General features: G+C 40.2%; 2 protein-coding genes across 20 annotated transcripts in view; one reads left to right on the plus strand and one right to left on the minus strand.

Moving 5' to 3' along the window:
* Positions 1–12,630, plus strand: part of phf21b (PHD finger protein 21B) — a 61,402-nt gene that overhangs the window by 44,938 nt on the left and 3,834 nt on the right. For 3 of the 6 annotated variants that reach the window (XM_008400871.3, XM_081604187.1, XM_081604189.1), the window contains exons 3-9: positions 4,487–4,741; positions 9,748–9,840; positions 10,695–11,003; positions 11,833–11,952; positions 12,032–12,083; positions 12,159–12,235; positions 12,316–12,370. In XM_008400871.3, coding sequence (XP_008399093.1) covers positions 4,487–4,741; positions 9,748–9,840; positions 10,695–11,003; positions 11,833–11,952; positions 12,032–12,083; positions 12,159–12,235; positions 12,316–12,370 — 961 coding nt within the window. Of the gene's footprint in view, positions 1–4,079; positions 4,272–4,486; positions 4,742–9,747; positions 9,841–10,694; positions 11,004–11,832; positions 11,953–12,031; positions 12,236–12,315; positions 12,371–12,630 lie in introns of those variants that run through there. The other 3 variants (XM_081604188.1, XM_081604190.1, XM_008400869.3) reach the window with 3 other exon arrangements.
* LOC103459369 (rho GTPase-activating protein 8) overlaps positions 11,948–12,630 on the minus strand; it is a 148,528-nt gene continuing 147,845 nt past the window's right edge. For all 14 annotated transcript variants that reach the window (XM_081604203.1, XM_081604200.1, XM_081604197.1 and 11 more), the window contains one exon: positions 11,948–12,387. The gene's annotated coding sequence lies outside the window, so the exon portion shown is untranslated. The remainder of the gene's footprint in view (positions 12,388–12,630) is intronic.

The following is a 12,630-nucleotide window of genomic DNA, read 5'->3' on the forward strand; positions in this document are numbered from 1 at the left end:
GAAGTTGAATGAGCGTTGATACCAGAGACTCCATGACGACCTTGTTGGTGACCTCTAGAACCTGATATTCCAACCCAACTTCCAGAACTGGAGAATCTACTTTGAAGAAATTTCTTCAAGTTATCAGAAGTCGAGTTTCCTTCATTCATTCATTTAAAACTCTGAAAACTGAAGAAGAAGAGTGAACCAAAATGGCTGCCAATAACAAACCAAATATTTGAGTTTAATTTGGGCTGCAACTAGAGATGGGAATGTTTCTGTGTCCAGCGATTTGATATAGACATGATTTTAGATTCAGAACACTGCAAAAACAAAATCTTACCAAGTATTTTTGGTCTAGTTTATAGTGCAAATATCTTAATATCCTTGAAATAAGACAAAACTAATTCAAAAGTAACTTCTCAGCAAGATATAGGAGCTTGTTTTATGTCAGTAATTCCTTGGTATTGATGAAAAAGTTCTTGTTCCATTGGAAAATTATTTTTATTTTATTTTCCATTGGAAAATAAAACGTGGGGAAAATATCTTGTCATAAGTTAAATAATCTGCCAGTGAAACTAGAACTTTTTCATCAATATTAAGGAATTATTGATTTAAAACGGGTTCCTATTTCTTGCTGAAAAGTTTGTAAGTTCATTTTGTCTTATTTCAGGAGTGCTGAAGTTGCAAAAACGTACAACTTCAGCACATTTTGATTTCAATTTTTGAGTATTTTGAATCGATACAGAATTCCCACAACTAGGAATACGTAGTTCCTGCAACTCTGAACCGCCATCTTGGTAGGCATAGATGAACCACGGCTTCCATACCAACAAAATGAAAGTAGAGAACTCACAAACTGTAATCAAGTAATAGTTATAATTTACGTATATAGTTTATACGTTGGATAGGAACAAGGCAGGAGCTAGTTCTGAGTATGTCTAATTATGGCTTTTTTTATTCTTATTATAGCAACTGCTTAGCAACTGCTTTATAGTTACGGATGCCTACCAAGATGGCCATCAGCTACAAAGTTTCCAGAAGTGAGATGTTACATGAGAGCTGCGTATTGCAATTTCCTGTAGAATAAATTTTTTCTGCACTTCACTAACAAATTACTCTATCAATTATTTTGATGATTAATCGGATAAAATATTGCCACATTCTGCTGCCGTTTCATTTGACCTCTTACGCTTTTTGTACAATATTGAAAAATATGTTAAAAGAGCCAAATAAATAATTACATTCATTTTTTAAATGGGAAAATGAACATTTTATTTCCTAAAATGTGGTAATATGGCATTCCTTTAGTGAATTTGAACCAGGTGAAGTTCAAACTGCCACTTGAAGAGATTTGGGTAAAACATTGACAGATAAAGGTGAAAAAATATTTTTTGTACAATTTTAGCTTATTCTCTAAGCTGGTCATCTTTTCAGCAAATGGCCTTTGTTTGAGTCTGTACACTCCAGTTAATTATTAATTGATTTATAAATTAGTTGGAGATTATTTCAATAATTGATTATTCACGATTAATCGTTTCAGCCCAAGACAAAAAGTGAATTTTTAAGATTGGAAACCTTCAAAACTTTGGTACCGAAACACCAAACACCTGCAGCTCATGGCGGGAGTTTATCTGCTTTCACTTTCACGACTCTAAAACTAATTTTCAAACATTTCTGTGGTCCAGTCCTGTGGATTTGACGTTGTTTTGTCCCTCTGGGAATAAGAGAAGCAGCCGCCCATTTCCTCAGCCCCTTCCAGGACTGAAGCAGCTCGCTGGTAAATGGAGTGTAAACAAAGAGAGCGTCTGGCAGCCGCGCTGATGGAAATCTGAACAGCTACTAATGCGTTTTCCAGCGGCCTCCTTATCTCAAAGGCCCCTATCAAAAAAGCGAGCATAATGAGCGAGGATAATCCAGCTGGCTGGCCGTAAACAGCCCAGAATGACCTTAACTATGGACTCAGAGAGCCGAACACGTTCTCAATTAAATTTCTCCAGTCGAGAGGCTCAAAATGCTCCGTTTTCCTGCTGAATGAGCAACTTTACAGCAGAACGTCGTTAAAACCGGGAGAGGAAAAATTGCTGACTCATGATAACATATCTATAGATTTTAGAAGTTTCTTTATCTTAACTCTGATTTTCTCTGATTAAATGTGTTAAATTAATGATTTTAAAGTGTAAAACGTGGAGCTGTGTGGGCGGTTCTGGTCTGCAGGGTCCAGAACTTCACAAAGTGGATCACAGCTGGAGTAGAGAACCATCAGCTGATCTGAGGTCACTTCCTGTTCAGGACGGAAACGGACATCTCCCCCAGTTCTCCCAGTGGTTAGGTCCTGGTGGGTTCTGGGTCGGCTGGTTTCCCAGTGGGATTCGACTGGAGAACCTCTGAAGCAGGAAAACCAGGATTCATCCTGATCAATGAACCAGATCAACCCAGACCTTTGTCCTTCCTTCTTAGTGACCTTCCTTTCCTTCCTTCCTTCCTTGTTCCTATCAGTCATCCTCAGGAGGAGACGAGTCAGGACTCTATTTAGCTTTAAAGTTAATTTATTTTCAAAATATTTACTCTTTTTTTCTTTCCCTTTTGCTTGGAGTGAAAAACTAAAAGTGTAAGATTAGATGAAGTTTTTTTGTTTGTTGTTGGTTTGGTGAGAAAAGCAAACTCGGATCCAGTTTCTGCTCCGATCTGGAAGAGGCAGCAGCAGAAACCGGAGCAACAGCGGTAGAAAAGCTGCTGCTGATGTGCAGCTTTAATGTTCTGCATCATCAGCTCTCAGGCCGCGGCAAGGCGGCCAGCAGAAAGCCCGTTTCCTCCACCGTCATTAGATGAAAGGTGAGCAGCGAGCGCACCCTGATGAAAGCTGCTGCATCCTCGCTTAACTCTGCAGAAACGTGGAGAAAAAAGCTCGTTAGCGGCCTGTTAGCGACTCTTATGGCCACGCTAATGCGTTCTGTCAGGTAGATCCTCGCTCCGGATGGATCCACGGCCACAACAATAAATAAAACCCAAACAGTCAAAAAATCTAAAATGAATCCAAGGTGCTTTATTCTTAAATGCTGTTTTCAATTATAAACTTTTATAAAAATCAAGCAGTTCATTATTTTGGCCATTTTTTATTTTGATTGGCAGTTTACTTTAACTATTCCACACACGCTTCTTGTTGTCATGCTGATGATGAACCTGTCCGTCGACGGCCTTTGACTAGTCCGTGTGGGTATCTGTAATACTGTAGAAAGAGATGGGGACAGGCTTCCAGCTCATTTTTGGTTTTCCTGATTCATACACTGCAAAAACAAAATCTTACCAAGAATCTTTGTCTAGTTTCTAGTACAAATATCTTAAAACGCTTAAAATAAGACAAAACTAACTTACAAGTAACTTTTCAGCAAGAAATAGCAGCTTGAGTAAGTATTTTCTTAATTTTGTCAAAGATATTAAGTGAAATAATCTGCCAGTGTAACAAGATATTTTTCCTATTTTATAAGTTAAAATGTCTTGTTCTACCAACAGATTATTTTACTAAAACTAGTACTTTTAAGAAATATTAAGGAATCCTTGCAAGTTAGTTTTATTTCAAGTGTACTAAAATATTTGGACTATAAGCTAGACTAAAACTACTTGGTAAGAATTTGTTTATTAGCAGTTTATTTTCATCTGATTGCAATCGGATGAATAACTTCGACCTCCATACAGTTTTTTAATCTAGGATTCTCTTGTTGCTTAGAAATTAAATAAAATGAATAAAACTGGATGTTTGCATAAATAACGAACATCCGCAGTTGAAAGTTTTTGTAACTTTACTGAGGTTCAAAGATCAGTCCATGAACAGGATGTGGATTGGTTGAATTAAAAAAATTAAAATTCCTCCCAGCATTGAGATGAACTGAAGTCATTCCGACATTCACTGCTGGTTCCTCCCATTTTAAAGCTTCCTGCTTGATTAAAAGTTTATTTTTAGTGCGAGCCGTTGTTAAAAGCTCCATGAATCCGATCCTAGGTGTGTCTGAAAAGCTCTGAGCGTTTTAACGTGTCCTTTTGTGTACCTGCTGACCCCCCGTCCGTCCGGGAGGGGCCGGTCTCGGGTCTCCAGCCTGCAGAGGCTTTAAATGAGTGACCTTTCAGACAATAGGAGGGGCCCCGGCTCTGAATGGCGAGCGGCGGGCCAGCGGGTCCTGAAGCGGGCGGCTGTCCGGGCCGCCTGCGGATTCCATTGATTCCCTGAAACAAAAGCTTCCCAGGAAGCTGCTGGTGGAGAGGAATTAGGACCCAACAGGTTCTGGATGGTTCTGGTTTGTTATTTATTCGCTGGAATATGAAAATGTATTTAAAACTCTCAGGGCGTTTCTGGAAGCTCGACTGTTTTTGTTGCCTGCCTGAACAGAAATATGAAATATTTAGAGAGGATGAAGAGGAATGGGGAAACCTTTTTAGAAGAGGCCGAGGAAGGTGGGGGGAGGGTTGTCATGGCGACGAAGTATCAACTCACCTGCCTGTCTTCCCGCAGAAGCTGGCCGTCCGAAGCTGTCCCGTGGGGACCACCAAGCCGCTGTCGCTCATCAAGCCCCCCAGCCAGGGCATCGCAATCTCCGTGGTGCCGGCCAAGACCCCCGTTTCCATGGTGACCGCGCACATTAACGGCCAGAAGGCGGCGGGGCCGGAACCGCTGCAGGCGTCCCCCATCAACCTCCAGGCGGCCGGTGCCGGAGTCGTTCCGTTCAGCGGCGGCAGGAGAGCCGGGGAGCTGCTGGCTCCCTCCCAGGTAACCCTCACCTGTAGAGTGGGCGGAGACGGGTTCACCTTTTGGGTTGGCCGGACCATTTAATGTTAAATATTAAATATCAATATTCAATATATAAGAATAGAAGAGTTAAAAGTCCGGTGGGACTTTTCTGTCAGGCAAAAGTTTGAGACATCTTCATTGAGGCTACCGCTAACTAGCTGCAAATATTAGCTAACTGGCTTCATTGCGTTCTGTCACTGCGAGGCTACCGCTAACTACCGTAGCTGCTAGCTAGCTTCGTGCTGCAACTTCGTGACTTGAAGCGGTTGAGTCTACTGCTAGCTAGCAGCTAATATAACCTTTCTTCGTCTGTCACGAGTAAGTGTAAATTTATCGCCAGTTTGGTAGGCTGTTTGTTTTTTCTTTTTTGTTTTTGTTAGACGACGTTCGTCATGTACAAATAACCTAGCAATGCAACTGGTTAAAATAAGCGATTTTCTATTGTGCATTTCTGTCATAATACTGGTCTTAAATTTGAGTTGGTGAAACCTGTATAAATCCTGATCAGTAAATATTGCTATAAATCCATATTTTTCCTTATTGTTTTCCAATGAACCTGCGCTGCAGCCTTGTTCTTCCTGTTTGTTGGGATTCAGGCTGCAGCCTCTCTGGCTTTATATTCTGCTCCATAAGCTGGGATCAGAGCTCCATGGCTGTAATTTTCCAGCAGTTAGAGAGAGGAGGGCCCAACCTCCGGGCCCTCAGGCTCAGTCTTTACCCTTCTTCTGCCCATCCTTTCTCTTCACCGTGTCCATAAAGGAAAATGAGGTGATTATCTTTGGCATTTTCACTGTCAAAGTGAACGATTGAGGTTCAGAGTTGAGGTTTTTGGAGGGGAACCCCCTCAATCATCAGACATCATCACAGACTCTTGGTTTCTTATTTAAACTCTAAAATGAGGTGTTCAAAGTGAGTCCCGGCGGCCACATGTGGCCTTGAATTGATTTTGTGTGGCACCCGACGACAATTCAAGAATAAATTAGGACAAAATGCAACAGAAAGCAGCACAAAGTAAGCTTTTCCAAGCTTTCTGTTTTTCTTCCGTTGTCATGGTAACTAGGACAGCAGCTACTCATTGACTTGTACTCAAAAGTACATCTTGGAGCACCCAAATCTGCTTTTAATTACTGTACAAAGACTCGGCTAAATAGAAATGAAGACTGACTTACATTCTGTTTTTAATTATGAGAATGAATGAAATTTTTTTTTTTTTTTAATTGAGCCCAAAATATTAAGCAAAATGGGTTCCTTTCATTTAACAGGGAAAATCATTTGAAGTTTTGGATCTATGATTCTGTTTTTAGAAAAGAAAATCTGATCATTTTACCTGCTTAATTGGAGTAGTTAATGGTTGAGTAGGTTAAAAAAATCACAGCATTTTGGTGATTTTAGTTTTTAAAAATAATTTTCTTATTTGGCCCACGTGACAAAACTGCCTCTGCAATCATGTTTTTATTGCACTAAAAATAACAATGTAGTTTCAAATGACATTATTTTTTTTGGGACTATGTTGTTTCCTGATCAGGTTATAATGAAAACCGTTGACGTATTCAGTCAGAGTGAGCGCTCTCACTTGATACGAAGCTTTTCTCTGAAGGCTCAGCCAATCAGAGGCTGTTTTGTCTGCTAATTCAGGGATCAATTGTGATGAATCAGTGAGTTGGTTTTAGTTCTGCCCTCCAAACTGCAGCAAATCAAAGCAGAAGATCTGAATCCAATCACTGATGGAGGTCAGCTGAATATGTGCTATTAAAGGGCCGGTACCTGAGCTGCAGATAATTAATGCTTTCCTGTGATGAGCTGTGATTGGATGTGAAGCAGAGGAGCTAAAAACCAGAGGTCAGATTCAATCTTTCTTTTAGTTTTTTAAAGTTTATTTTTAGTTTAGTCTTTTTTTGTTGTTTTTTTGGGGGGGGGGGTTCTTTAGGCATTTTTTTAGGTTTTCTTTTTTGTTTTGTTTTACTTTTTCGGGATTTTTTTTAGGTTCTATTAGTTTGTTTTTTTTAGTTTTTGTCTTATTTTTAGTCTTTAGGTGTTTAAGGATTTTTGTTTCTTTAGGGATTTTCATTTGGTTCTTTAGGTATTTTTCTAGTTTTTAATTTAGTTTATTTCTTTTTAGGGTTTCTCTTTAGGCTCTGTAGGTTTTTAGTTTTTTTTATTACAGTTTTTTTTTAGTTTCTTTAAGTTTTTTTTTTTTTAAAGTTGTGTAGATTTTTTTAGGGAGGTTTTAAGGTTCTTTATTTTTATATATATGTTTTTTAGGTTTATTAAGTTGAGAATCCAACGTGCTGGAAACTTTAGCGGATGTTTTAAAACCCTTTTAGGCGTCTTAGACTTCCAAGTTCAACTCAAAGGTTTCACAGAGGTGAACTGATGCGTGTCACAGCTCTGATGAAGAAGCAGTGTTGCCGGGGTAACCACCTCGCTCGACCTCTCACCGCTTTGGAGGTCAAGCAAACTCGGTGAACTCTCCTCCACCCTCGGTGAACTCTGACCTTCAGGGTCGCTGAGTGATGGACGGCAGCGTTCAAACATCATCAGGCTCCGTGAGCCCGGGTGTGTTTAGTTTAACAGTTTGACAGAAATATTCCCACCCCGACGCTCCGGGTGTTTATGTACGTGAAGTTTGTGGATGTAAACACAGCTGGGTGTTTATCTCAGGTTACTGAAGGCTCAGGGATGAGGAGCGCCCTCTTCTGGCTGCTGCTGGAACAGCGGCTTTAAAAACCAGCACAGACTGAGGCAACCTGAAGGCAGCACTTCGTTCCAGCTGATTTCTGCTGAGTTCTGGTTTTACCCTGAGATGATCGACTCAGAACAAACCTGTCGTCTTCGCCGCACGCCTTCGTCTTGACTGCTGCGTGTGCATAACTTCCTCCTCTTCCTCATCTTCATCCTGCTGTGATGACAGGAGCAGAGATGACAAACTCCTCCTTCTTGCCTCCACCTTGACCGGCTGCTGGCAGTCTCCTCACATCTTCTCTCTAATCCATGTTTTTTTTCTCTATAATTTAATCCTTTTATTGATTTGGAGGTTTTATTTGCGTTTTATGCCTCTCAACCTCTGCTCCACTGTAATAATCTCATTTCTAGACGCAAAACAAAGAGCAGTTTGAGTCGTGAAGAAGCCAAACATCAGATCTGATTTGATCTTCTCCTGTTTTAAATCGAAACTGTTTGAGTAAAACAAGCTGCAGCATGATTGATATTTATGATAATCCAGAATATTTTACAGCTTTTTTAGGGATTCCTTACAGAAAAATATTGATATTAAATATTTTCAGGTCTCAATAAGTTTAGGAATATTTGCTTTGCATAAATTGTGCCGTCATATTTTAACATTTTATCCATTCTGTGGTTTTTATTTAAATTAGAAATAGATTTTTTTCTCCTACTTTTCTTGTTTGTGTATTTTAGGGCTGTTTATGTTGATTTTAGAAATTGATTATTCTGATGATTAATTGGGTAAATAAATTCTGCATCTAATAACTTCAGTCTGTTTTAAACAGTATTAGAGATGCATTAAAATGTGCAAATAAACAAATCTGTTCCTTTTTAATGAAGAAAATAAACATTTTCTTGCTAAACGTAGCATTCAGTTGCCAAACATTCGATCATTTGTAGCAAAAATAGACAGATTTACAGACAAAGAAGTTTTTTTCTTCTCTTAAATACAACATTTATGCATCTTTTTTATGTTTTGCAGTTTTGGTTCAGTTCCTTCTGACCACCTTCTTTAGAGTCTTTAGTTAACGATTAATCCAATTAATCGTTTCAGCCCTGATGAGCTTCAAACTTTTAACTGTAAATGTGAAGCAAACGGCTCAGGATGTTTATTTCCATCTCATTTCGTCTCCATCAGGTTTAAATAGTTTGTATTTAAAGCCTCAGCCAATCAGAGCTCAGCTTTAGTTTCTGTTTGTTTCACTGAAATCTCTGATCCAGGATGAGAGGAAGAGGAGGAGGAGGAAGAGGAGCCCTGAAGGTGTTAGGTTTGGAGAAAACAGGCAGCAATTACAGAAATGAAAGGCCTGAAACTGCAAGAATCCTCGGCTCTGCAGTTACCATGGCAACCGACCTCGGCCGCCTCCTCCTCCTCCCTCTTCATCCTCACCGAGCCGCTTTGCAGCACAATACGACGAAACGAAAGGATTTCACAGAAGAAGAAAAGAGGAGAAACTTTCACCTCCTTTACTGGAGAAGATGGAGCGCTTAAACTGGTTTAAACTGGGTTGCAGGTTGAGTTTAGACTGGTTATGAACTAGTTTACAAGCTGGTTTTAAACTGGTTTACTGACTGGGTTTAAACAGGTTATGAACTGGGTTTAAACTGGTTTAAATTCCGTTTTAAAACCTTGATTTAAACAGGTTTACATTCTAGTTTAGACTTTGTTTTAAACTGGTTTGTATTCTGGTTTAAATTCTAGTTTTGGATCCTTTTATTTCATGCCCTGTTTTAAATGATTTCTCACTGGTCTGTGGTGACCTTGGTTTGGATTTAAAGTGGTTTGGTTATGAACTTGTTTTATGGTCTGGTTTAGCCTGGTTCCAGCTCCGATTTGGACTGGTCTTAGACATTCCAGTTAAGCTGGTTTTGGACCGTGTTGTGTTGTAATGGTTCTGTGAGAGGAACCATCAGAGTAAAGTTGATTATAAATCAAAATTTTTTTAGGATTTTAAATCTTTTTAGGAGAGATTTTTGATAGTTAAAATCTACTGGATTAAAATTAGCCTGCAGGTTCTGTAGGTGATGAAACGGCGCCCCTGGTGGTTAATGTTTGCAGCTACGTTTATTTGTTCCACCCAGAACATCTTGAAGTCTTAGACTGAACCCGTCGTTGTTTTCGCTGCTGGATTGTTTTTGTTTTAAAACCCTTAATGTTCAGGAAGTTTCACTTCATTTCTGGACCCAAACAAAAACCCAGAACTTGTCGAACCTTCCTGTTAAGGTCGGCCTCCTAACCGGCTCTGCCTGTTGCGTTTCAGATGCTGGGAACTCTCACTGCTCTGCCCATCAAGGTGCCTCAAGTCAGCTCTCTGCACCGGCTGGCAGGACAAGCAGCCACTGTGCTACCTCAGGTAAACCGGGTCACTGTGACCTTTAACTGGGTCAAACTGGTTTCAGATGAACTGTTGTTGCAATCAGCAGTAAATCAATTAAAACGAGCGAGTATTTCCATTAGTATGCTTGTTCATGCGATTTTATTGAAAAGCCGCCATTTTGAATAATCTTCAAAACATTTGACATACAGTACAAAGTTTATCATTTTACAAAAGTCATTAGTGGAAGCTTTTCCTGTTTTCCTTGTCTGAGCTGAATAATGAACACATTTTGAAGCAATAGATCAATTCATCACCTGATAAAAGCAAGCTTGATAATTTCCATTTGCATTATTTATTTAATTATTTTTTTATCTTTATCTTTTCTCTCTACCAAAAATTAGATGTTAAAAGGTGTTTTGGTCTCAAATAGCTCCTTTATACATTTTAAATGTTTCCAGTTCCAATGTTAAATGTTCATTACAATTGACAGTTTCTTGATCTTGAGAATATATTCTTGCACCGTTATTCCATTAGCATTATATTACTAGGAAATGGTTTTGAAATAACAATATTATCATTTATTGCAACAACTTTTGGGACTATTTATTGTCCAGTAAAATGTATTATTGTGACAGCCTAGTAAATATGAAGGAACAAAGCGATTTATTTGGGGAAAATCTAATCTGACCAGAAATTAAATTGCAGGTTCTGTCCAGTAGGTGGCAGCAAAACACGTTAACCTTCAGTTTAATTTGGATATTTAGCGATATTCACCTATTATTTTGATGCATAACTTAGATTTTTCTCGCTTTTTTTTTTCAAAATCCAACATAAAACTACTAAATTATCCCAACAAGACAATAAACCTGTCATGTTTTTTTCCCCTACAGGTCAGGCCAAAGACCCAGATCCCCAACAGCCTCCCCCACAGTCCCTGCCAGGAGCTGCAGCCGCTCAGCCTGCAGAGAGTCACAGCTGTGGTCAGCCCCAAGAGCCAGGCCCCCACCCTGCCCACCGCCAACAGCACCTTCAGCTCCGACCACCAGCAGGTCAGCCAGAGCATCGCCTCTCCGTCAGCAGGTCCTGACCTGGGCGCCGCCTCCCAGCACGCCTCTGCAGGGCCCGGCGTGGCCTACGCCATCATCGCCGCCTCGCCCGCCACTGGGAATGGCGTGTCGGCCGTCAGCGAGGCCGTAAAGGTACGGACACGTCTCACAAAAACATCTGAAGCCTTAAAGTTGGATAACTGATGAGGCAGAGAGTGTTTAAAAAAAACTGACAACTTCACAGGTTTTAGTAGTTCAGGCAGAAACAAACTGATGTGACAACTGTAAAGTTGAACTAAATTTAAAATTCAGGGTAAAATGTTATTTTAAGATTAAATTAAAGCTGAGAAATATTAGGCTTTCAAACTCTTTAGGTACTCAGATTGTTTCTCACTTGCAGGATGTCCACACATCCTTAAATACGTTCATCTTAAATTTAGCTCGTCAGGATTTAGTCTCATATATTCAGTTTTTTTCTCGTGAGATTTTTCTGTCGGACAAAAGTTTGAGTTTCACGTCTCCATTGCGTTCTGTGACTCCCTGCTAACATCCCCCAGCTAGCTGTATCATGAGTTTGTACATTTCCTTGAAGACATAAATCTTAGAGTTGTTGAGACTCCCTAACTTCAGACTGGTGTGCCACAGGGCTCTGTGCTCAGTTCTGCTGCATGTTCCTGAAATAATTCCTCTTCCTACTTATTGTTCAGTTTTATCTTTAGATTTAATTTGTGTAATTTTCAGAGATGGGAAAAGAGCTTTAAACGGTAGTGATCATCTAATTTTAAAGCAGATTTTACATTTATTTTCATTTAATACTAAACATCTAGTCTGCATTGCCTTTTAAATGTATTCATACCTGTGGTTTTTGCCCAGGGTGGCATTAGAAAGGGGCCCCCATGAACTATAAAATAAAATCTCTTTTGTGCCCTGAGCGAGTCGGCTTGTGCATAAGTTTCAAAGCTTTCTTTTTGTTTGTTTCCAGGTGATAATAATCCAGCCGCAGGCCCCCAGCAGCACCGATGGGTCCCCAGCTGACCTCCCTTCACCGGAGGCTCCCACCGTAAAATCCCCTCCAAAGAAGAAGAAGGAGGAGGACCCAGAGGTGAATCAGTTTTATTATTCAGACTCAACAGCTGGAGGACTGATGGAACCAGGAAGTGACTCTTCTTCTTCCATTTCAGAAAATCGCCTTCATGGTGGCCCTCGGCCTCGTCACTACAGAGCAACTGGAAGGTGAGTTCACTCCGACTCCCAACCTGGAAACAAACGGAGCCAGCCGAGTCTTTAATGGGCCGTTTTGTTTTTCAGAGATCCAGATGAAGAGGCAGGAGAGGAAGAGGAGAAGCACAGCCAACCCGGCCTACAGCGGCCTCTTCGAGCCCGAGGTGAGAAAACCTCCAGAAACTTTTCCAGACCTCCGTCTTTCTGGGATGTCCAGCCGTAACCACTTCCTGTTTGTGTGCAGCGGAAACGCCTTCCGTCACATTACCTGAACAGCTCCCTCTACCTGTCGGCACGAGGTAACGCAACTCCCAACCTGCAAAAAAAAAAAAACTCAATGCAACACCTCACCAGAAACAATCAGAGCTCCATAATTACAAAGATTTCTATGATAATTATTGGGAATAAACTTTTCATTTGTCTGGGTGAAATATAGACTTTGAGCATAATATTCACTAAAATAACCAGATGTGATGTGTAGTTAGTTACCTAACATGCACTATGTAAAGTGAAGTGCATACAAATTTTACCATATTTATATTTAACTTGCAAATGACTC

Source organism: Poecilia reticulata, chromosome 23 (assembly GCF_904066995.2).
Source record: "Poecilia reticulata chromosome 23, P_reticulata-male-v2, whole genome shotgun sequence".
Taxonomy (NCBI): domain Eukaryota; kingdom Metazoa; phylum Chordata; class Actinopteri; order Cyprinodontiformes; family Poeciliidae; genus Poecilia; species Poecilia reticulata.